Below are 26,158 nucleotides of genomic sequence, written 5' to 3'. Positions count from 1 at the left end.
CTGAAAATAATAATTTCTTCTACAAACGGTGCTGAGCAAAGTGGGTATTCATATACAGAAGATTTAAAAATAAATGACCGTCTGTACTAAAATAATAATAAATGACTCTGTACTAAAATCAAGTCAAATTGGATCAAAAGCCTAGATATGAAAAGAAAAACATTTGAAATCCTGAAATATAATACAGGGAACAACACTTGAAGTCAAAGACAAAAAACTTCCTAAACATACTTCCAATTGCACAAAAAATAATATGTAGAACCACCAACTGAAATTACATCCAAATAAAACATTTCTGTTCAGGAAAAGAAACAATCAATAGAAGAGACAACCTAGAGAATGGAAAAAAAAAATTCTCAGCCACTCTTCAGATGGAGGACTATTATCTACAATATATAAAGTATTAAATAAAACCTCCCAGAAATCAAATGAATCAGTAAAAAATTGGCAAATGAAATGAATAGAAAAAGAAGCACACATGGCTACTTTGTACATGAAAAGAATGTTTCACTCACTTAGTTGTTAGGGAAATGCAAATCCAAACAACTCAGATTCTTTTTTACCTAATGAGAATAGCTGCCATCAAGAGTACAAAAAGCAAAAAAACGCTTTCAGGAATCAAGAGAAAAAGTAACTTTTAATCACTTTTGGTGGGAATGTAAACTAGAAAAAATCCCTTTGGAAATCAGTGTAAAAATGATTCAAAAACTGAAAGCAGAAATTCCATTTGACACATACTCTTCTGGTATTTTCATTTCTTTCTTTCTTTCTTTCTTTCTTTCTTTCTTTCTTTCTTTCTTTCTTTCTTTCTTTCTTTCTTTCTTTCCTTTTTTTTTTGTTTGTTTGAGGGTTTTTTTTTTGTTTTTTTTGGTTTTTCTTGGTTTTTTGAGACAGGGTCTCACTATGTAATTGAGACTGCTCTGGAACTCACTGTGCAGCCCAGGCTTTTCTCAAATTCACAGCGATCCTCATGCCTCAGCCTCTTGAGTTCTGGGATGACAGGCGTGTGCCACTGTGCCCAGCTTCTTCTGGTATTTTCTCAAGGAGTTGAAGACATCATACTGTAGTTTATTTTGTTTACTCATGTTTATGGCACCATAATTGAGAATAGCTAACCTCTCAAAACAACCTTAGATGCCCACTAACTGATAAATAAAGAAACATCGCTTATATACACAATGGAATATTATTTAGACATAAAGAATGCTACTCACAATAAAATTATAATTATTTTAGTAATAAATATTATTAAAATAGTAACTTGAAACCATAATCTAAGCAAAATAGTTCAGATGCATACAGTTAAATGTTGCATGATTTTATGTATATGAGAAATGTAAAATATAAATACATAAATATACAAATAAAATATCGGTAACGTGGTAGGATACAAGAAAGCAGGTTTTCGGAGATGGAGAAAGGAAAGGAGGGGAGAGAGATAAGGGAGAGTGGTGTAAAGAAATTTAAAATTCTCAAGATATGCACCAATTCCCCAGAATTCTGTTTTGCAAACATACACTAATAAAAGAGAAATGGAAATGAAAAACTTACACCTACTTTGTTCCCTTTGTTTTGTACTACTTATTTTGGTTTAGCTACAAACTCGGGCCCTATTCCAGCTTTCCCGATTCAGCAAATGGAAGTAATATATGTGGATTTAAAATGCGACTCATCCATTTTGATTTTAGTTTAGTGCACGGCAAGCGACATAGGTCTAGTTTTAGTCTTTGGCATGTAGTAAGCCTGCTTTTCTAGTACCACGAGTTGAAGAGGCTATCATTTTTCCGGTGAATGTGTTTGGTCTCTTTTTCAAAGATACAGTAGTTGAGCATAGAATTCTTGAGTACACAGGTGTAGGAAAAGACTTCATGAATAAAACTCTGATCACATGGGAAATAATACAAAGAATCAACTGGGATCTTATAATATTAAAAAGCTTTTTCACAGCAAGAGAAATCACCAAGAGAAAAAAAAAAGACAACCTGAAGACTGGGGAAAAAATTATAGTCAGTTGTCCCACAGACAAAGGATTTATATCTAGAACATAAAAATAATTGAAAAAGGGGCTGGGGACTTAGCTCAGTGGTTCCGCCACCTGCCTTGCAAGCGCAAGGATCCGAGTCTGATCCCTGGTACCAAAATAATAATAAAATAATAATAATAATAATAATAATAATAATAATAATAATAATAATAATTTTTCAGGTCTTCATTTAGAGAAAATATTTTAAAATGTCAACTATTTTAGAGGGGTGGCAGATTCTTAATTAAAAATGTTTATACTCGTCTCAGAAATTGCTCATACCTGTATTGCAATTAGATGCCTGGAACAGCGGCCATCGTTTTCATACATATTTTATCACATATATGCATTTTACTCAGTACTGATTAAATTTTCTGTAAAATGCCATGTGTTGAAATTAAGATGCATGATTAGTGGTTCTAATGTCCAAAAATATCCCTGTGCTGATATATAATGCAAAAAGGGTTCTGTGGTTTGTTGGCGAAAATGATTTCCTATCCATTGCTTTTGTTTATCCAGAATAGCCTCTTAGCTCTGGATCAATTCATTTGATCACATTTTATCAAATCAGTATAGCATAATAATATAATTTCATCCCCATGAATATAGTGGAGGATGGCTTATTCCCTCTGATAGCTCTGTGTTTTTAGTTTCATTGAGTAAAGAGATTGCTATTGCTATCATAGTAAAACTTTAATCTGGATATAAAATTTTAATTTTGAGGGGAAATTTAGTGGAATAACATAAAGAGAAGGGAAGTATAACAGGGATAAAACTTCAATAAGATCCCCATGGTTAGATTTACTGTGAATTGCTATGTTTTAGAAAAAGATGCACAGGGATTCAGTGCAGTCTTTCCATTCAAATGTAGTCTATTTTTCTATTAAACTAGATAAAATAGCTATTGCTTTTTCAAATTGCCTTTCCTTTGATATGAACATATTTAGTAAAGCAGCCATTTCTTTAATAGTTACATAATCCAGAAGTTACACAAACAACGTTTATTCTCTTCTATTAATATCTCAAATTTGTGTTTAATATATGTAGCATTGTAGATGAAAACATTACTCTCTTTAAAAACTAAACAACCATCACATATCCTATATCATAAAATACTGAAAGGACACGAATGAACCTTTGGCCATATATACTTTTTCACAATTTTTGCACTACAAATTGCTTTGCAGATGTCTTATTTCTTACACTCACATTAATTTTATTTAATTAACTCTTTTTAAGAATAATTAGTTTGAATTTTAACAACATTGAATAGAATCATGTGTGTGTGGCTTTGTGTGTGTGTGCACACACACACACACAGAGCTCTACGAAACATCCTCTTCGTGTTATGATTGGAGATAGCAGCAACCTAACAGTGTTAGTTGTTTGTCACTAGTCCTTAGTCTGTAAAATGAATTTGGGCATCTCACGTAAAAGTAATGATATAGTTAGTTTAAAATCCCTAAAATATTTTCAAAGATGGTATCTGAAGCATAGGTACACCTATGGAAACAACATTTTCAAAATACAGAAACAAAATGCTTAAGGCAGAAAGAACTAAGCTTTGATAAGGAAACCATAGTAGGTTTCATAAAACTCTGTCTCTAAACAATAAGTATATTCTTTAAACTGTGGAAAATTACTTTCAAACATCAAATTCCAAGTCTTAGTCTATACACACTAGCAAAATTAATTTTTAAAATAAAACGTTGTGTGTGTGTGTGTGTGTGTGTGTGCATGTTCCTGTATGTATCTTTGCTTAGCTCTTTGCATATAGAGAGTAGGGCCCAAAACAATCTTAAAAAACGTGGTCTTTCTATGGAAATACATCTCACAGGTTCTGAATGGTAATTTGGAAAGAGTTTTTATACAGATTATATTAAAATATTTATATAGTGACATAATTGTAGAAGTCAGATACTACTTCAGTGAAAAGAATCCTTTTAGCAAAGATTTTCACAAAATTCACCATCTAGAAAATAAGATCCATGTGGATTGATCATTTTTTTATTACATAAGTGCTGTGACCTAGAGAAAGCTACCAAGTGAATGATTAGTTTTTCTTTGAATAATGGATGGTTTGTAAATAATAAACTTAGTTACATTTTAGATCATAAAAATAAAAATATGGTTGTTGTAACTTACTTTTCTAAGGCCAGTAGTGGAAAAAGGCTGTAACGAAGGTGGCTAGGGGGTAATATTGTCCATTAGTGAGACATTCCACTGTTTAATTATAAATCAGATATATAAGTTAACATCTAACCAGAATTGTATAACTTAAAAGATAAGGTTCAGGAAATCATTTCATATCCTACCTACATCCCTGTATTACACATTCCATAATTCACAGAGCATTCCCACACAAGATAGAAGAAAGTATGATCAATTACATAGATTTTTAACACCTTGAACACTTATCAAATGCTCTCCTGCAATAGAACAATAATTAGTATGGACTACCATGGTCCCTATCATGTGAATTTCCCCTCATGATATAATGAAGTTAAAAAAGGAAAACAAGTAAGAAAACACCCAAATAAATACAATATGAGCAAATAAATCAGAGCTGTGGTATGTGCTTTAAATAAAATGAATGGAGACCAAGTGAATGTGTAGCTATAGTAACGAGAGGAGACGATTTTGAGGTGCTTTATTAATTAATTAATTAATTAATTAATTAATTTTTTATTGTATCGGTGATCAAACTCAGTACCTTGCACTTGGAAGACAGGCTGTGGCACCACTGAACGAAATTCCTGTCCCCAACAATTTTGAGAAGGTGTCATTTAAACCGAGGTCTGAAAGCTACAAGTGAAATTTAAAAAGGGACTGCTCCATTGGAATTGGATTTGGGATATCTGTCAGGCAGGCGTACCACTGGGAAAGGGGAGGACACAGGTTCTATACTCTTGGCTTACCACACTCAAGTAGAGTTGGAAATGCTTGTGTCAGATAGTTCGTATGCACTTATGAGAATTGAAACGTTCAGACGGTGCCACACAATTACTCTGGGACATGCACTTTTTAGTATTGTTGAATAGATGTTTGAATGTTAAAACATTTACCTAATTCTCTTAAAAAGCTTTGAAAATAACATAAAATACAGTATAACTTTATATAAATTTGACAATAGTTATATTCTCTATTTGATTTATTTATTTTATACGTGTTTCCCAGGACAGTCCACTGGTCTTCCAGTCTGACAGGAATGTAACAGTGAATGCAAGAAATCACATGGGGCAGCTCACAGGACAGCTGACAGTGGGTGAGTGTTTTGGGGTAAAGAGTTCTCTTGCCATTTTACTGCCTTTGAAACTGTGCTTGTATACATTGGAGAAAAATTTTAAAATGTTATTTCTGTAAGAGATAACTAGACATTCCATTACATCCAACTATCCTACACATGAGTTGATGTACAGAAGGCTATTAATGTTTGCCTCTATTGAGGAGTATTCACTCTTGGCAGTGTGTTACAAAACAGAATTATGCTTGTTTTTGTTGGTCATTACTTCTGAAACCTGAAATACATCATTTTCCTAACATTTTTCATAATATACATTAAAGTACAGTAGAGAGGCATGAAAGGAATGTGAGATGATATCAGCAGGTCTATGTTTGTTTGGGGGAAATAACTTTATTATAAATACTATCTGCTTATAGGACCTATATACATTAGACATTACACAACCATTGAGCGTAATAAATCTTAGTGTTTATCAATTACTTATAAAATGTTTGTTGAAATTATTACTTGGCTATGGTTTGTAGGGTATATAAGTTATATATTAAAGATTAAAATTTTAAAGTAATCTTATAAAATATATTTTAATGTAGATTTATGAAAATGCAAGATATTATACTTGACTCCATTTTATGTAGGAAAAGCCAGATAAAAAGTCTGATGCAACTTCAAAATTATATGATGATTTGATATGCAATGGATACTAAATTAATATAAGACTTTCATATTTTTTCTAGGATGAAATTACCTAATGCTGATAATGTATATATCTCGATCTAATTTTTCACATTATAAGTTTATTTATGTATGCTCTGTACACAAGAAGATAAGTAACTTACTTTTTGAGGAATGATTTATTTTTATGGTAATAAGAAATTAATCATCATTAGCATGTAAATGCATGTCTTCAATGTTTCTAATTAAATTATAGAAAAAGATGGCATTCAAAATGAAATCATCATAAGCATGACTTTTCATTGTGCCTACTTCCATTTTTTGTTAATAAAACATTTTTGATAAATTATTTGTTTTAATGAAACTAAAGAGAAATTTTTAGAAATACATATTTTCCAACAATTTAATTGCATTTTACTTATAAAATTATTTTGTTACATATTTTATTTCATAAAAGTATATCATGTATCTATTAAGTGCTACAATTGAATAGTATTTTGTATTAGGAAAAATATATCACTTTCAAACAAAGCAGTGAAAAAATTGATTGCAAATTAAAAGATATATGCCAATGAATGTATTTTACTTCAGGAACATCACATGCTAAATTTCAATGTTAATGCAAATTCATGCTAGTTATGTTAGAACTGCATAAACAGGATGATAGAAAGGCTTACATTCAGAAAATTTCACAAAACATAATTTTTTAAGTTGAGAATTCTTAATAATATTTCCTTTACATTTTGTTCTTCATATAATGGAGTCTTCAGTCAAACGTAACAGAAGTATAATTGTTGGCTGAAGTAAAGGAGCTGTTAGCTTATAGTGATTGTAATCTAATATCACTTGTATTTTGTTACTTCTTTCTTGAAGAAAGTGTAACAACATATTATACTTGTCTTTACAAACTGATATTAATGTACTATTAATATTTATCAAAAGAGGAGAGAGGAAGAAGAGAAGTTGTTCATTCTTAAACACACAAAATTGATGTTAATAATGTAACCAAATATTTCTGTAGATAAAAAAAAGTCATCCCAGCGAGGCTTAATCTAAAACTAAAAACTGGTCCTCTGAGTGTACGATTAGTGACTTGCATCTGTTTACTGCTTTGTATTTTTCAATAAACATAGATAAAAAGAAGAATTCGAATAGAACTGGGGAAAAGGGGTTAAGACATTCTCATTTGAAATCATATCACATCAGGCTACTTAGTAGTTGAATGGCCTTTGATAAAACAATTTCTCCTTTGAAGATTAAGTTTTTCCATCTTTAAAATAGGAATAATGACACACGTTTTTAATGCACATATATATGTCTACAAATGGTATTCAATTATATTTTGAATATGTGACTATTTTGATAATCATGTCTTTAATTATTGATGTCTCAAGTTACAAATGCATTGCAAATATGTTAGAAATTTCACAATGGCTTTGTATTCCATGTATCTAAGAACAGTAATTAAGGTATATATGTTGGCTTATGATACTATTTCAGAGATATGTAGCAGCATCACTATTAATAAATATGCATGATGTATAGAAACATGAATCACGAAAGGAAAGATTTACCTTTACATAGAATTTGAAGACATATTAATCAGTTCAAGCAGAGTAGACAATCAACTTTCATACCATAACATATTGTCACTCTCTTTTCTTGTTTCTTTTTCTTTTCTCTCAGCTTTTGTTTAAGGGCACAGCTTTGATTAATAGTACTTAAGTTTGATACTAATTGGTAATATTTTAAAAATAGATTATGAAAAAAATTTCAAGATTTCTTCATTGTCTAAGTAAAACCATTCTAACATCTGTGAATCAATCAATTGAAGTTAGAAAAGTATAGTCATCTATCAATTCTAAGCAGGCTTAGAATATGTTTTTTTTCCTAGAGTTTATTCCTATTACAAAGGGGCAAAGAAAAACTGACTCATCGTTAGCTATTTCTTCCATTTTATCGTTTAAATCATATTTGAGATTTCAGCAAAAGAAATATGCATTCCCTTTTACCATGCAGTTCTCTATTTCTACAAACCTACCTTTTTCCATTTCTGCTCATAGATATACATTAAATCTGGGTACTGCAGAGACCCACTGTGCTATTTCTATTCCAGCTTCACTCTCTCAATATGAAACCAAATGATTTTTAATCCAATAAATTCATAGAAAATATTTTATATGTTTATGCCAGCTTCAGTAAAATCAAATTATATCTAAATCTTTTAAAAGGAGGAAAAGTCAATTTGACAAATATTTTTTGAAACTATAAAGTTCCAAGTTTTATATTAAGTTGACATAATAACAGACATTTAATATCTGAAATGACCCACAAAATCCAAGACTCTGATTTTTCTGACCTTCTTAACTTTGGAGGAAATTAATGAACTCAAGTTTCTTCCTCCAAATTTTTCTTCTTAGAATAAAGCTGAAAGAAAGGAATGTGATTGTTGTTGAGAAGTTGTTAAAGAAATTACAACATCCCAAGAGGTCATACTCCTTGAAGAAAAAGCAAGAACTTTCTTAAACAAGTCTCAGAATCATTCTCCAGGTCAAAATTTTCTATTATTTGATCTATAAAAGTGACAAAAATGGTGTGTGATTTTAGATGTTATATATTCATACAATAGCATGACTTTCATGACTTTCTATCAAATAATGTGGACAAAATATATTCCTTATGCAACATCTTTGTGAAGTTTATCTTCACTGCTGATGTGATATGTAGAATAAAAGTTTCTTTAAGGGCTGTGCATATAAAATATTATTATGTAGTTTTGATAAAATCACACTAGGGATAGTAATAACATTTTAATATATGTATTCACTGAAATATATTTCTGCAATAGCATGAGGATAATTATCCTTTATTTTTCATTAATATACACTGATCTTCAATAGAATAGGTTTGAACTACGTTCATAAGTATTTTAGAAGTAAACATATTGATTTCAGAATTATTTCTGTTTAATAAATCTTAGCAAGCTTGACTAAAGTATTGTTATAGATTATTTTACATTATATCAAAATATTTTGCATTCACATTATCAAATATTTTTATAAAGCAATATATAAACTAATATGAACTACCTTTTCATCTTCCTTGGATCAACATTCTGTATGTTTGGATGATATGAATAAGAGGATAAACTGAGAAGTTTAACAAAGAATAATTTTAATAAGTTGAGCTGCTTTGTAATTTGAAATACCTCCTTCATTTACTTTCAGTCACAGGTGGTGTCTTTTAAGAAATCCATAGTGGCTAATTATATGGTTGTGTACCACAAATATGACAAGTTCCATAATGTCAAGTCCACATCATCATCTTAGTAAACCTTAGGGAAACTAGGTATTTCAAACTGGGATGTCACTGTCCTGAAAACTTGCTTTTAAAGTATGCTCAAACTATAATCTTCTGCTTTGAATAGTATCTCATATTTTATCTTAATTCTTTTTTTAATGTTCAATATTTTGGGGGAAATGTCCTTAATGAATTAGTTCCTAAGAACTGCTAGCTGTTATTGTGAGAATCTGTAGGGACCAGGGAACAGGGATGTTACCAGAATCTCTGCAGTGCATCCTGGTTGCCTGTGAACCATGACATATAAAGAATAAAGACAGGAAACAAGAGAAGAAGCTGGGCTCTGGGTTTGATCAATGCTGCTCTGGGCAGCAAAAATAAAGGCACCCCGAGCTTGCCACTATTTATTAGGTTCATAAAGAGTGATAGGTGACTCAGAGGGTGGTGATAGTCCTAAATTGACAAAGATTTTATAATTGGAGGAAGGAGTAGAGGTCTTTGGAGGGTGGTGGTAATCATATGACCATGAGGAATCTATGCTGATGAGGATCGTAGGTTGACGGTAAGTTTAAAATGATTAGGAACATTAGTTGACCAAAGGTGATCTTGCAACAGTAGGCGGGATTAGTTAAGTGAATAAGGAATTCATCCCTCCTCGGGAAAAACCTTTCTGTTACTACTCAGTTCTTAAGGAACCAGGATGTACTCAGCTGATGTAATCTTGCCCCTAAGTGTCACAGCGTCATGGGACCATTATGGTCTCAGCTGTGACCAGAGGTAAAAATGGAGTTTTGTCTTGGCATGTCATAGCAGGCCTGTAGGCAAGAAGACAACACATAATCATAATTTCACTCTGAAATGATTTTCCCCAAAATTATGTCGAATGGCTCCAGACAAGAATCATTTTACTCATCTTCCAAAATCTCATTTCCACTTATAAATTGTGAGTGATATAATCAAATTATATGAAAATCTTAATTACAATCTGTAATTTCTCATTCTTTGATTTTCTTCCATAATTCTTGAATGCTTCTAGTCTGGATCTCTTAACTAGTTCTGAATTATAGTAAAAAGAAGAAATGTCATTTGAAAGAAATTAAACAAAGTGATATGTTTAATTAGTAGCCTTTTTGTCTTGTTCCATGTTGAAGGATTAAGGATTACATAGTAGGGAAATCATGATAGTGAGCTTCTGCAGAAAGGTTGACTGATTTTTTTTCAGAGGTTTGGAGGTGCTTGCTTAACTTGCTCAGTGGAATTTATGAGGAAGTCAAAGTAAGGCAGGGATGGTGACTGTCACACTCTCCAGAAAAGACCTTTGGAGGATATTTCTGCCCTTTCCTGTGGTGGTTATTCAGTTACATACTAAGAAAAGCATTTCTCAACATTTATGACAATAGAAGACTTGATTCATGAGAAAAAAATCAAAATAATAGGCATTAATATTCTACAAGAAAATATATTTCTTTAATTTCTTCCCTTGTAATTTTTGAGTCAACATACATGACTAATACTGTGTGATGAAATGAACATTTTAAATAGTGTTCATATACAGGGAGTTAATCATGTTTTGAAGTTTTAATTAGTTTATCTTTATTTGTATGAAAACCTATAGGGACTAATCAAACTACCATCATCCTCCTGGTGGTGAAGGTATAAAGGGAAATATAACCAATGGAACGATGTTATTGTACCTCAGGATAATCAATATGGTCTTATGGGAACAAAAATGTTGTTTTCGGCTACACCAATAAAAAGGTACATATTGTTTAATAGAGTGCTGCGGAATATCGTGTGCACTATTTTTAACGTCTCTACTTAAAAAAAAAACAGACAGACAAATAGTGTAATAAAAATGTTTAAAGCATGAGTGAAACATGAAAACAAAATAACTATATAAAGTAATTATAAGGGTTTAGAGAAGAAAAATTAGTGGTACAATTTAATTCAGAGATAAACATTTAAATGTATGTAATTAATATGTGCTCTTTTTTAAATTTTTGAATTAAAGTTCACTTTTACCTGAGTTTGCTACTGAGGTCACTACATACATATTTATATTGATAGCACCCTAATGTGTAATAACTAAGTCTTGGAATCAGTCTATATGTCCATCAACAGAAGAATTGATGAAGAAAATGTGATATTTCCACAGCATGGAGTACTACTCTGTCATAAAGATAAACTTGAGCCAATTGTAGTATGACTGACACACTTTGAGACATAATGCTAATTGATAGAAGTTATACACATAAGCTTCAATATAATACAGTTTCTCTTAGATGAGAAACACAGAGTAAAAATAAAGACCGAAATAGAATAAAGATAATAGGAATTGGGGAGATAAGTATTTCTCGAAGAAGAGAGAATGAAGAGACTGAGGAGAGGGAGGGGAAGAGAGGAAGAGACGATGTGGAAAATAAATTGGGATGTGTTACGCACACGAGCCAATTCCACACAAGGAATGGAAACGTTACGTACTGCAGAAATGCCACAAAAGGAACGAGGATCAAGGGAGAGGGGGAAGGGCAGGAGGGAGGGCAAGGAATGGAAAAACAAATTAAGATGGGTTGTGTACATGAGGCAATTTCTCACAGGAATATATTATGCACGTGTACGAATAAATTAAACTAAAACATTTTTCAAGGTCAGAACATTAGTGCCTATGCTTTATTTATTTCAGAAATAGTGTGATCTGACAATGAAATTGTTGCCCTTTGGAAAAACCAGGAGACCCTAAGATTCTTAGCAGATTGACGATCCTCAGACTACTTCAGTATGTTCCCAAGCAGCTGTCACACACACACACACACACACACACACACACACACAAACACACACCCCTGTAGAAAACTGTGCACAGAAATTACTAAAAGCCAAATTAAGATGGATTTTTAAGAATAATTTCTAGTCCACAGACACGGAATCGAGACATGAACATACTTTATTACATATGACACAGCATAATCTGAGCTGCAAGTACTTTAGAATTATTTTTTCTAATCTCCAAATGTAATAAAATAAAATCTCAGCAATGTTCAGTTCAATAAATCACAAAAGTAGAACCTCAGATTTACTATTAAGAAATTAAGAAATTGATACACAGTGATACTCATTAGTTTTTGATCTTCCTGAGAAATTTTTAAGTTGCACAAATTTAAATTAATTTAAGATTTCACATTGACATAGAATCTGCTTTGTAGAAAGGATTTTTTAATTATAATTAAGAAATGCTAAAAGACAATAAAATCAGATCATATGGTATTGAATGAACATGATTAAATATATGGATTTTACTGTTAGCAATAGTATGAGGACAATGTTATGATTTGCATAATTCATCAATATATTCTAGAGAGTATTTTCACCTAGAAATGATGATTTTTCTCCGAATCGAGTTTTATAAAGCATTTTATTACCAGCATGGATGCTGAAGCCAGCTGAACCCCAATTCTGTTGCTTCTCATCTCTGTGACCTCCAAGCTACCCCAGGCACTATCTCCAGGCTTCCTTAGGACTTGTGTGAGCGCCACCTCCTGTCGCAGATGTGATTTTCAAATAAGTTAATATATATGAAGGATTTGGAAGATTCCCTGAAGCACTGTATGTATTATGTATATGTTAGTGATTCTAACTTTAATTAAATCTGCATGTAAATAACTCTGTATACTTGACCCACCCTTGGCGCTTCTCTTGTCTTATATATGAAGTGAATCTATTTTGTCGTTAGATTGTTTCTGTGGTTCTTTCCTACTCCAAGTCTAACTTAAATCAGTCAATTAATCTGATCGAGTACATTCCCAATATTCAATATTACACAATGACATCAGGTTTGATTTTTTGGTTCATTTTATAGAAAACATCTTCTCACTCAAATGTAAAATGAAGAAGGAAAAAAGCACAACTACATAACAATTCTAATTATATTTTTATTCTTGCACCAAATAATATCTCATAAAAGATTTTTTAAATGATATGTAATCCACAAAGTGAGTCATGAAGTCCAATCAACTTTTTTTTTGTCAGTACTAAACAACAGTATGTTTTGTTCCAAAGTGAATGGAGGAAAATGTAGAATAGAATTTTATAATAAATATTTGAAGATCCCCAAAGTGACATGTAATCTTGCATTAAAACAATTACTGAAAACACCTGGGAGTCATTTAATTGACTACAGATGGTGTACAACATAAAAAAGTGGAAGGTTACAAATTAATTTCATTAAATTCATGATTATTTGTCATTGACACCTTTTCTTTTTAGTTTACACAGTGTTTAATCGTTTTGGACAACTTAATAAGAATAAATATTTTATGAAAAATGAACTATACAAAACCATGGAAAACAGACCAAAAAGCACATAGTTTTAGTGCTATGTATTCATTTAAAAAATAAATACATTGTTGATGAGTTCATTATTATTATTCAATAGCTATTATTAATATTGATCATTAATTGTTATTTGATATTAATTAAACCAATGTTAGTGCTTTACTATTAATTAATTGATTTGGAATAAATTGTAACTTGAAAACAATACATATGATATTCAGGAGAAGGGCATTACTTTTAGAAATGAGTACTCTCAATCCCTATAACTCAGGTATAATGAAAATTATATGTGAAGGATAGCCACTAATATGCATGTTTTTCAGAGTTATACGATAGAAATATTTATATTATTTTATCATCCTACATTATTATATAAATTTATTTAATTACTCATTGTTACTACTTAAAATGGATAAATGGATTATTTCAAATGTTTAAATTACCAATTATTTATAGATTTTTTTAAAAAAAAAGAACATCAATACTACAAGTTTTTCTTCCTAGAAGACCTAGATGAAAATTTAACATAGATGATTTGGCTTGTTTTTGGTCAAATTTTATTACTCCTGCTCCTTCTGGTACCCCATTGCCTTATTTTAGACTTGATTATTGCAGGCCCAAATCCACTCAGGCAGAGCTCTGTGTTATGGTCCTAAAGGCAATCCCAGAAAGATATTGACCTCTGGGACTTATTAAGACCAAGAGTAACCAGTCTGTTACAGCAGACCATTCACATATATCAAGGGATAATAATAATAATCTGGTGTGAAAATCTCTATTTCTCTCCTTCTGAACAAAGAATATATGTTTCAAAATATAGTCATTTGTAATAACATTTATAGTTCCCATAGAAATAAGTCTAGTCTTAAATATTTGGGGATGAGAAAGACAGGCTAAAATCATAAATAGTAATTCTCTTAGAACATAGTAGCATAATCTTCCTTCTGACACTACCTACAGCAGTCTGTCTTCTTATCTAGTAATGAAAGGAGATAAGCTGGGGACACAGTCCAGTGGTTTAACATGTCTAACACATGCAATCCCTGAGTACTATCCCCAGCATTGCAAAAAATAAAAGAAATAATGAAAATATTTTCAATGAACTAAATATAAAAATTAGACATTTCTAATTATAAAATATGAAGGAAATCATTCAACACATGAAAAAACATTTTTTAGAAATTTTGTGATTATACACCCTCAAAGCATGACTATAGCTTAGTTTATAAATTTTAATATTAAGAAAACTTTAATGAAATTTAAGTGACATATTGCAAAGCTTTTTAAAGGAAAAAAATTTAAAAACTAAACAGCAAATGAGTGGCTTTTCACTTCATCTTTTTTATATTTATTTATAAATATTTTATTTATTTATTTATTTTACTAGCTACACGATTTATCTAAAATTAACGCATTTATAGATAATACACTTGGGCAAATTTTGATTTTAATGAGGCTCCGTTTGTGAAACCTCAGAATTTCAGGTGTATTTGTGTTCCATACATAAGTGACCGATGGAAAAGCAATTTTATGTTGGCCTTAATAAGAATCTTGTCTGTAAATGTGGTTAATAGGGTATAGCGTTCATAAGTATGTAGTTATAGGACTATCATAAAACATGTAGCTAGGGAGCTAAATTGATATTTTGGAGTCACTGTGTACACAGGTGATTGTTCTCTTCTGCATTAGTAAATGTAGATTCGGTCACTGCAAAGCCCAGACTACTGAATACAATGCTAATCGCCTCATTTTATCCATTTATCCAGGGATAAATGGAGAAAAACTGCTGGGACAATTTGATAGTGTAGATCTAGTATGTACAGTAGCTTTTTGTTTTGAGTTTTTTTGTAAATTTTTTCCAGTCTTACTTGTAATTTCAGAGAAATTATAAGACTGAGAAGAAAAGTAAAGCATAGTGGTAATAGAAAAGAAAAATGTGAGCAAAAAGTAAAAGGAAAAATGAGCCACAACAGTTCTTTTGTTCAAAGTATTTATTAGGTTCATTCAATATATACTTCATTAAAATGGGGCAATATTATAAAACTTATTAAGATTTTCTTAAAATTTCTGTCCACTCAGTCAGCATTCTTTGGTTAACATAATTAAATAGCTCTGGCTTTATTTGTACTATCTTTCTACTATTTTATCTTTAAATACTTTGTTATGTATTTGCCTGAAATCAAGCATATATAATCCTACATATTTAATTTATGTATTGATCTAATATCACTTAATTTATTAATTTTTTATTAGTTTGTTTTGAAACTTCTCATTATGAAGTCACAAGACTGCTGTTTTTGAATTATTTACCAATCCATGATTTCAAAGTATATTCATATTTGATCTTTCCCAAGTAACTTAGATAACTCTTAAATTTTGGTATTTGACTTTTCTTCTGTCATGGTATTGCACATGCTACTGAAACCTTCAAAAATCCATTGCTGGGAATGTAAAATAACAGTTATTTTAGAAAAAAATTTGCATATTCCCTATACCTTTAAATATATGAATACTACATTGGCCAACAATCCTACTCTGAGGAGTTTTCCTAGGTTAAATAAAAGCTTTTGTTTATAAAACAAAGATTGCATAAATGTTTTTTATCAACTGTATTCACAACTGCCAAAAACAAGAATCAATAGGCATGGTTAAATATCACTCAGCAAGTGAATAGATAAATATACTGTGATACATTAACACAGTTGAATAGTATTCAACATTTAAACACTTCAAACATTGCAAAACAAAACTCAAAACTACTGATTTTGTACTAAATGAAAGAAACCATTTGATAATCTATTTACTCTATGATTGCATATTTAGAACATTCTCAAAAAGGCATAACTATAGCAAGAGGAGATTCATCTCTCGTTCAGGGAGGCAGTGTGTTGGTTTTCCATTATCATGAACCTGTATCTAGATTGTGTGACTTTTAAAGAGAAGAGATGTATGTGGCTTATACTCTGGAGGTTCCAAGGCCTGGTGGCAGTGCCAGCCCAGCTCTGGTGAAGCTTACTGACAGTTAGTACAGTGGCAGGTGTGTGTGCAAGAGCGAGAGAAAGTGCAGGAGAACCAATCTAAGGATATCCTACCACATACATTTTCTTAGAGCCCATCTCAATACTTGAAGGACCTAATCTATAACACATGAAGCTGTGGAGTATGACCTACATTTCAGCAATAGCAGATGTTATGGGGGAAGGTTTTCCTGCTCTGGGACAGAACAAGACAGTTCTCAGGGGTTGATACAGCTGTTCAGTACTTGATTCTAATGGTGGCTACATAGGAATATGCAGTTATTAAAATTCATAGAAGTATACAACAGCAAAATGCCAGGTTAACTATAGTCTTCTTTTTTCTCAGAAGCAATAGTCCATTAATCCCATTAGGTGCCTGAAACTGTGAATATTATCAAATCCTACACATACAATTGTTCTACCAATACCTGAACATATTTGATGCCTTTACTATCTTTACTAAATTCTTAACAGATACTGTGGCTTTTGCAGTTTGAGATGTGAGACCAAAACTAGAATGAATTTCTTTTTCCTTCTTCACAATTTTCTGGAAATTTTTTTCTTATGCTATATTTTAGCAACATAAGCCAACTTTTTTCTTTCCTTGTTATGTAGAAAACTTTAATTCTTTTAGTTATTTTCTATACCATTCAAATAACTAAATCATCATTTATTGAACATACATTTAGCTTAAGACTGAAAAAATTATTTGCAAGTAACTCACACTCAAGTTCTTTAAAACTAAATCTTGTCCCATGGGTTTGTTGTGTCTTTCTTTTATCTAAATAAATTGTGTGTCATGTACTTTTCACATGTCATGTGAACATCAGTAGCCTCCAAATCTGTGCCTCCTCAGGTCTGTGTCTTTTCTTTAAACGCAAAAGTTAACAAAGCAACTGGTTTTTGGCTTTGTCTACTCAAACACTGTGTTCCTTCCAACTCAAAATGAATCCTCTGCTGAGTACTTTTAAAAACTAATGAATAATCTATTTCTGACTCATACTTCAGTATTAAAAAATAGGTACAGTTAAGCTTCCTTTCAATATTAATATTATATATATGCAGCATTTATTGTAATCTAATGAAACTAATCAGCTTCCTTTCAAAAAACTCAGCTCATCTTTCTCTTTTCTCACTCATAATCAACTGATATTTAGAACTGACTGCAGCTCTTTAGGGCAGCACTAAGCAGTTCGCTGAGCTTTTATGTGCCCTCCTTAAAACATAGTGAAAGTAGAAATTATCTGTCATATTCACCTGTTGATATCACACTGGTGAAAAAGATAAAAAGATGGATGTAAATAATGTATAACTACTGAAAACTAAACTTATTCCATTGAATAAAATTTGTGATTCTTAGTAATAAATATCACCAAGGAGAAAGTATTTATTACATAGAAGGAAGTGATGATCTGTATTTGATATGGGGTCAAATATAATTTTGCAGGTCACTGGATGAGCAAAGAAAATCATCAACACCAAAATGCCTTTTGAACACAAATCAAATACTCATTACTTGAAGAATATTTAATGGATTGAGTAAAATATTAGTAAGATCACAGTATAAAAAAACATAAAGTTTTGAAATAGAATTTGATAAGCATTTCAAAGAAAGTATTATGTGGCATTATATGTAACTTATAATGATAATTATAAAATCCAGTGAGCTCTCTAGTCTCATTTCATTCAGTCTTTGTTATGGTGCTTTCTCCCTGATCATTTTGTAAGTTTTATGGTAACCTAATAAAAGCTTTACTACATCAGATTGTAATAGGCCTGAATTAATGTTTTTCTTTTTTCTGTATATCTGACATGTTCAAAACAATCAAAATAAAGATTTATCATACTTGAGCTTTTGCAACTATACTAAAGCAAAAGTTATGCCATTTACACTAAATGGTGGTCCTGAGTTTTAATGTAAAGCCGTGAAGGCAAGAAAAAGCAAACAAAGGTTCCATATTTTTCTGACTCCTCCCTGCATCCCTGTAGCCTTAGGGATGACTTAGACATTTTCTGTGTGCAAGTCCCCAATTTGACAACACCAGAGACCCCTCTGCCATCTGATCTGTCCAGAAGGTGAGACTGGAAAATATTACTGCATTACTACTTGTTCTGCTCTCTCCTTGGAATTTCCATCCCTTGTAATATATATTTCTGGATATTATAATAACAATTATCTATTTTGTCAGGAAAATTAATTTTCATAAAAAGAGCTTAATGTACATTTGAAAAATTGTTAGTTCCATATTTTATCAGTTTCAGTGTTAAATCCAAAAACTTTGATCATTTGCCTTGAAATGCCTTTAAATTTGAGCTCAGTGCAGCAAGAACGTATCAGAGATGCTTTCTAATATAAATCATTAATAAATTGAGGAAAGAGTACAAGTAAACGATTACTAAAGAATGAATGCATATTTACCAAATGCATTACTTTGGGTTTCCAGGAAACATAGATAGAATGGGTGATAGAGAATAGAGAGCTCTGTTTTTGAGAGGTGTACATTAAGGGCCATGGAAGTAAAAGAAGGCAGGGCAGGAGAGGAAATAAGGTCATCCTATACTCCGTGACTTAGGCTGACCAAATTCTGTAATTTTAGCTGATGACAGAGTGAAAACTCCAACTGCTGCTGGAAAGCCAGTGCAAATTCATGCTAGCCTTGAAAGCAGAAAATCATCATAGTGAAGAACATATATCCTGGAGCAAGATTGCTTGATTCTAGGCTCATGATTTGGAAGTTGTATGATACTGGCAAGTTAATCAAGCTCTCCAAGCCTGAGTTTCCTTACTGCAAAATGGGCCTAACAATAATATCTGCCTGTCAGGAGTATTTTGAAGACAAGTGAGTTTGTGTAAGTGAATTTCTTACCACATATTAAACACTGAACAATTGCTAGCTGTTATCATCATTATTAACAATAAGATTTCCTTTTCAATAGGAAAACAAGCTGAAGATAGTTTTTTATTCAGAATACTCCTAATTTACATTGGAGGTTGTAGATGATCATCTAAAGTAACATTTAATTCTAGCACCTTAAGCTCATTCAGAGCTACTCCTTGATTTATTGGAATAGGCAGACCTCCTGAAGGTCATGACTTTCAAGAGACTGCTGCAGGGTGCTAAGCACAATTAAATTACCCCTAGCATCTGGCCCTTTAACAAGCCCTTGACAGGATATTAAACATTTATATTTATTCCTTTTTAGTTTTCTGACATTGCAATGGTTTATTAATTCCAATGAAATATAGTATTCAAAATGTGAATGTTTTAGATGAACATGAAAATGAATTGTAAATTCAGTTTTCATTATGTGAATTATTTCACATTAATACTGAAAATAGACATAAAAAACAATGTGAATTATATATATATATATTGAAATTAAAAACAAGAGGATAGGCTATGGCTAATAGAAAAAAAATTTATCTATAACAATTCAGTATAAGACAGATGATATTTTAAACCATTTCATGAGAGTGAACTATAGTGGGTCCACAAATTATGAGTTATGACTGGCCTGACCTACTAACAACATGGGTTACAACTAAAATTTTAGTTTTATCTTATGTCCAAAGTCTTGAATTACAATGTAAATGCTGGCTGATTGTGCTTCCTGATGGTCTCAGATATAAATTTAGTCCTTAAAGATTTCTGGAAGAAACGTTACAACATCCTTTCCTGTGTGGAGTTAATTGAGAAATCTTGGGCCAATATCTCTCTAAAGACAGTGAAATATGCCTGGAAGAAAGTGTGGTCTAAAATTATACAGGAGAGAGACATTGAAGGCTGTGTAGAGGAGCCTGAGCCTTCAACTGACTAATTTGTTACAATCAGCCCTCACAAATGAGTTGAATTACTAAATCAAGGGTCCATTGTACTTATTAATTGACTTTTACATAATTGGTAGACAATTTAGAAACAAAAGCTTTGATACCTAAATGATATTAAAGAAAAAGAAAATTGACCATAGGATAAATGTTTACTTTAAGGTTTGAAATAACCAAAAATGAGGAAACATGATTCCAGATTCATTTGTACATAGCAGGAAGGAAGCATGAATTTAGAGGTGAGACAATAAATGCAGAACAGCACCCTTCCTTTGGGGGCAAGTATGTCTCAAGCATTTTATATTGTTACATATGATAACATAGATTCAGTTCGGTTTCTCTCAATGAAAATCCAAGGTGTTTTGTCAAATACAATCAAGAAAAATGTTGGACAAATAAATACTGAATAGAGGAAAAAATCTAGTACTGGTGATTGAAATAGTACAGACATCAATCTATCAGCTCCTAGATGATGCAAAGAAGAATAATATAAGATCAGTAGGAGTCCAAGAAAAAGCAGAAGGAATAAATGACATAAAAAACTGTTCATAGAATTAATGATAGAAAACTTCCCAAACAAAGCAAAGAACTTGACATAAAGATAAGTGAGGCATATAAGATTCCAACTATTTATGATTAAAAAACATCCTACAACTCAACATATAATAATCAAGATTCCAGAAACCCAAGAGAAGTACAAAATACTATAAGCAGAGAAAAATAACAAATTATATAAAAAGACAAGCCCATTACAATCACAACAGAAACTCTCAACACAAACCATCAAGTCAAGGAGAGCCTGGAGTGAGGTATTTCAAGGCCCCCCCCAACAAAAAAAAAACAACCTGCAACCTAGTCTAATTCATCCTGCAAAACTATCTTTCAGAATTGATGGAAAAATAAAACACTTGCATGATGAAAAACAACCAAGAAACTTCATGAGTTGCAAACCAGCAGCACTCCAAAGAATTTTTTTTAAATATCCTAGAAAAAGACAATGAAGGTCACAACTCCATTAGGCCCAACTGAGTAAATCCAATAGGCAAGAATTAAAATGGAGAAGGAGAAAAATATAAAAAAGAACTAACAACAGGAAAATAACATGACAATGATAAGTCAATACTGATATTGATAAGTCAACATCAGTTATAACTATCAAGGCCAATGGCCTCAATTCACCAATCAAAAGAAATACACTGGCAGAATGGGAAAAAGAGCAAATTCCAACAATATGATGTATACAAGAAACACACCTACTTAAAAAGAAAAACTCATAGACTGAAGGTAAAAGGATGGAAAACAGTTCTCCGTGTAACAGAAACCCAGAAAAAAACAGGGGTAGCTATCTTATTTGATGGCAAAGTAAATTTCAATCCAAAATTAATTAAGAGAGACAAAGAAAGTTACTACATCCTTGTAATGGGAACAATCCAACAGGAACAGATGATAATCATAAATATTTATGCACCAAAAACTAATTCCTCCAACTATACAAAACAAATATTAAGGCATATGAAACACCAATTAAGCACTGATACAATTGTTGTGAGGGACCTTAATACCTTATTGATACAAATAGACAGATCATCTAGATAAAAAAATCGACAATGAAGTACTAGAACTTAACCAAGCTTTTGAATAAATGGACTTAATAGATGTCTACAGAGTGTTCCACCTCACAAAATCAGAACAGACATTCTTTTCAGCTGCACAGGAGAAATTCTCCAAAATAGACCACATGCTAGCTTATAGAACATGTTTAAGTAAATGCAAAGGAATTGAAATTATCCCATGTATATCAGACTATAGTACAATTAAACTGTAGATCAATAGTATAAGAAACTGTAATAACTTCACAAACACATGGAAATTGAATAACACTCGCAAACACAGGGCAAATGAATAACACTGTCCTGAACAAGCAACAGGTTACAGAAGTTAAAGAAGAAATTAAGCAGTTTTTACAACTTAATGACAATGCCAGTACAACATACAAGAATCTATGGGAAACAAGGAAAGCAGTTTTATGTGGAAAATTCATACTAGCAAATGCACACATTAGGAAAACAGAGTGAGTTCAAATAAACAATCAAGTGGTGAATCTTAAGCTCCTAGAAAAAAAAAAGAACAAGAGAAACACAATGCTTGTACAAGGGAGGGATTTTATAAAGATCAGAGCAGAAATCAATGCAACGCAGACTAAGAGAATGATATCAAATTCTGGGACCTAGGAAGAGGAACAGTGAGAGGCTTGCCCAGAACCACAGCCGTAACCATCCAGGCCTCATCACAGGAACCGTGAAAGGCACAGCAATGCTGTCACCGGCAGTCCCCACCCCCACACTTGCCTCTGACCTCCTCGCTGGGCTGGTACTTGGATTCATACCACAGAAGCACAGGGAATCATAAAGGCCATGGTTCTGTGCTCTAGCCTCAATTTTGATTTAATTAACACAGTTAAAGGTGATAGATTAATAACTACCACAAATTGTCATTATTCTAAGCTATGCTTGATGCTATTGTGTTGCTAATTATCTTACTTGGGCTAAGGTGTTGTGATTGATTTAATCAGTTGTCCTTCCTGGTATAATGAAAATGAGATTGCCTCAGAGTCATTAGAGACTCACACCAAAAGACAAGCTATAACAGGAAAATCGAAGTATTAGGCCAGGACAGTACCAACAATAAAAATAAAAATGAGAAGAAATTCAATCAAGGCACAAGCACAAACAAAGGCTGCCTGCTCATCAAAGGCAAATAGTAAAGAAAATAAAATGGAAAAGCATGATAATTGACCACCTGAACATACTGCTCAAGAAGTAACAAAACTGATGAATGAGGTTCTGGAAAAATTCTAAACAGAAATAATTTCCCAGATAACTACAGAGATGGTAAGCAGGATGAATGACATGATTAGAGAATCTGGAACAGAAACAAATGAAAAAATACATGAGCTCAGGAACATTATAGAATCCATGAATGTCCAACGTGGCAAAGAAATGGAATCCATGAAACAGATTCAAACAGATATCCAGGAGATTAAAAACTCTTCTGAAACTTTATATAACATGTTGAGGCAACCTGAAGACAGGATATCAGATATGGATGACAGGATGGTGGAGAGTGACTGTGAAAAGAGGGATCTCTTAAAAAACAGTAATGGAACATGAGAAATCAATGTAATGACTCCTAGATAATAGAAGGAAGAATAATATAAGAAGGATACGAGTCTATGAAAAAGTAGGAGAAATTACAAGTGACGTTAAAAAAAAGGTTCATGGAAATAATGATGGAAAACTTCCCAAACAGAGCAACAGAATTAGAAATACAGATAAGTGAGGCTTATAGGTCTCCAAACAGCCATGATCACAAAAATCTACACCTAGACATACAGTGATCAAGATCCCAGAAACGCAACAGAACCAAATACTATAAGCAACTAGAGAAAAGAAAAAAAAAATAACATGCAAAGGAAAGCCCATCAGAATTACAGCAGACTTTTCAACCCAAAGGCTCAAGTCAGGGAGAGCCTGGAGTGAGGTATTTCAAGCCCCCAAAGAAAACAACCTCCAACCTAGACTGATGTATCCTGCAAAACTATCTTACAAAATGGATGGGGAAATAAGATACTGCCATGACAAAGAACACCTGAAAAACTACATGAATACCAAATCATCACTCCAAACAATTATAAATAATATCCTAGAATATGACAATGAAGATCACAGCTCCATGAGTTCCAACTTAGAAAATCCAGCAGGCAAAGAAAGACATTAAGGGGAGAGGGGGAAAAATTAAAAAGAACTAGCAACAGGAAAATAACATAACGATTGTGTCAATATATATCATATATAAACATCAGTGATCATTGGCTTCAATTCACCAATCAAAAGAAATTGACGGACAGAATGGATTAAGAAGCAAAATCCAACAATATGCTGTATACAAGAAATACATCTACTTGAAAAAGAAATTCATAGACTGCAAGTAAAAGGATGGAAAACTGCTCTCCATGCAACAGGAACCCAGAAAAAAGCAGGGGTAGCTATCTTATTTGTAGACAAAGTAAATTACAAAACAAAACCAATTAAGAGAGACAAAGAAAGTCAATACATCCTTGAAAAGGGAATAACCTAAGAGGAACAGAAGACAATCATAAATATATATGAACTAAATACTAATGCCTCAACTATACAAAACAAATATTGAAGGACATGAAAAATCAAATAAGCACTAATACAGTTTCAGTGGGGGACCTCAATACTCCACTGTCACAAATAGACAGATCATCTAGACAAAAAAATCAACAATGAAATAGTAGAACTCTGTTGTTGTCTGCAATTCGGTTAGTGGGTTTTGGTCTGGGAGCTTGGACTGGGAGGTCAAGGTGCAGAATAACCAGGCAGACTCTGAGGAGATTTCTGGAGTGTTTCTGCTTTATTTAGGAAATGCACAACATTATATAGCTTAGGTGTGGACAAATATGGGGGAGGAGCATGGGAGGAGCATTTATCTTATTGGCTAGACATATGGTGGGGTGATTTTTCTTGGGCAAGGAAAAGGAGTCATGGACTAGGGGCAGAAGTGTAGCCTGTTAGACCCAACGTCTACACATTTAGTCAAGTTAGCTCAGCCTCAGAGAGGTCTTCGAGTTTTCTCAGAAAACTGGAATGCAGCACACCTGGCCCAGCCAGGCTTGAACTTCTACCACAATTCAACCAAGCTTTTGAACAAATGGGCTTTTTGAACAAATAGACACCTACAGAGTGTTCCACCCCACAAAAATAGAATATACACTCTTTTCAGTTGCATATGGTTGATTATCAAAGTTATACCGCATACTAGTTTATAAAACATGTTTAAGCAAATACAAAGGAGTTAAAGTTATCCCATGCATATTATCAGACCATAGTGCAGTTAAACTGGAGATCAATAATGAAAGAAACTGCAAGAACTTCAAAAACACATGGAAATTGAGTAACACTCTACTGAACAACTAATGGGTCACAGAGGAAAGTAAAGAAGAAATTAGACAGTTTTTACAAATAAAGGATAATGCCAATATAATGTACAGGAATCTGTGGGAAACGAGGAAAGCAGTTTTATGGCTGAAATTTATAGCAAAGGGCCGAAACTAGGAAAACACAGTAAACACAAATAAATAACCTAAGGATGAATTTTAAGCATCTAGAAAAAGAAGAGCAAGACAAACTGAAAGCTCATACAAGGGAAGAAACTATAAACATCTGAGCAGAAATCAGTGCAATAGAGACTAAGAGAATGATACCAAAAAATGAATAAAACAGAGTTGCTTTTTGAAAAACTAAATAAAATTGATAAACCTTTAACCAACCTTATTCAAAAAAGGAAAGAAAAGGCTCAAATCCATGCAATTAAGAATGAAAAAGGTGAGGTCACAACAGATCCAGAGAAATCCAGAGGATCATCAGTACCTACTATGAGAACCTGTACTCTAATAAAACGGAAAACACAGAAGATATGGACAGATTTTTAGATACGTACGAATTACCAAATTTGAACAACGAAGATATAAAAATTCTAAACAAACCAATTACAATCAGTGAAAATGAAAATGTATCTAAAAATTTACCAACAAAGAAAGACCCAGGTCCTGATGGATTCACTGCTGAATTCCACAAACATTTAGAGAAGATCTACTGTCAATACTCTTTAAACTTTTCAATGAAATTGAAAGGAAAGCAATACTGCCATATTCATTCCTA

At 32.3% G+C, this 26,158-nt stretch overlaps 1 protein-coding gene across 2 annotated transcripts in view; it reads left to right on the top strand.

Annotated features, from left to right (window-relative positions):
* Nucleotides 1-26,158, top strand: part of Sgcz (sarcoglycan zeta) — an 871,344-nt gene that overhangs the window by 764,254 nt on the left and 80,932 nt on the right. For both annotated transcript variants that reach the window (XM_033765395.1, XM_033765394.1), the window contains one exon: nucleotides 5,201-5,288. In XM_033765395.1, coding sequence (XP_033621286.1) covers nucleotides 5,201-5,288 — 88 coding nt within the window. The remainder of the gene's footprint in view (nucleotides 1-5,200; nucleotides 5,289-26,158) is intronic.

This window comes from Fukomys damarensis, unplaced genomic scaffold (assembly GCF_012274545.1).
Source record: "Fukomys damarensis isolate Sample0158 unplaced genomic scaffold, DMR_v1.0_HiC HiC_scaffold_18, whole genome shotgun sequence".
NCBI classification, from domain to species: Eukaryota; Metazoa; Chordata; class Mammalia; order Rodentia; family Bathyergidae; genus Fukomys; species Fukomys damarensis.
The sequence above is the reverse complement of the archived record's forward strand: the minus strand, read 5'-3'. Positions and strand labels throughout refer to the sequence as shown.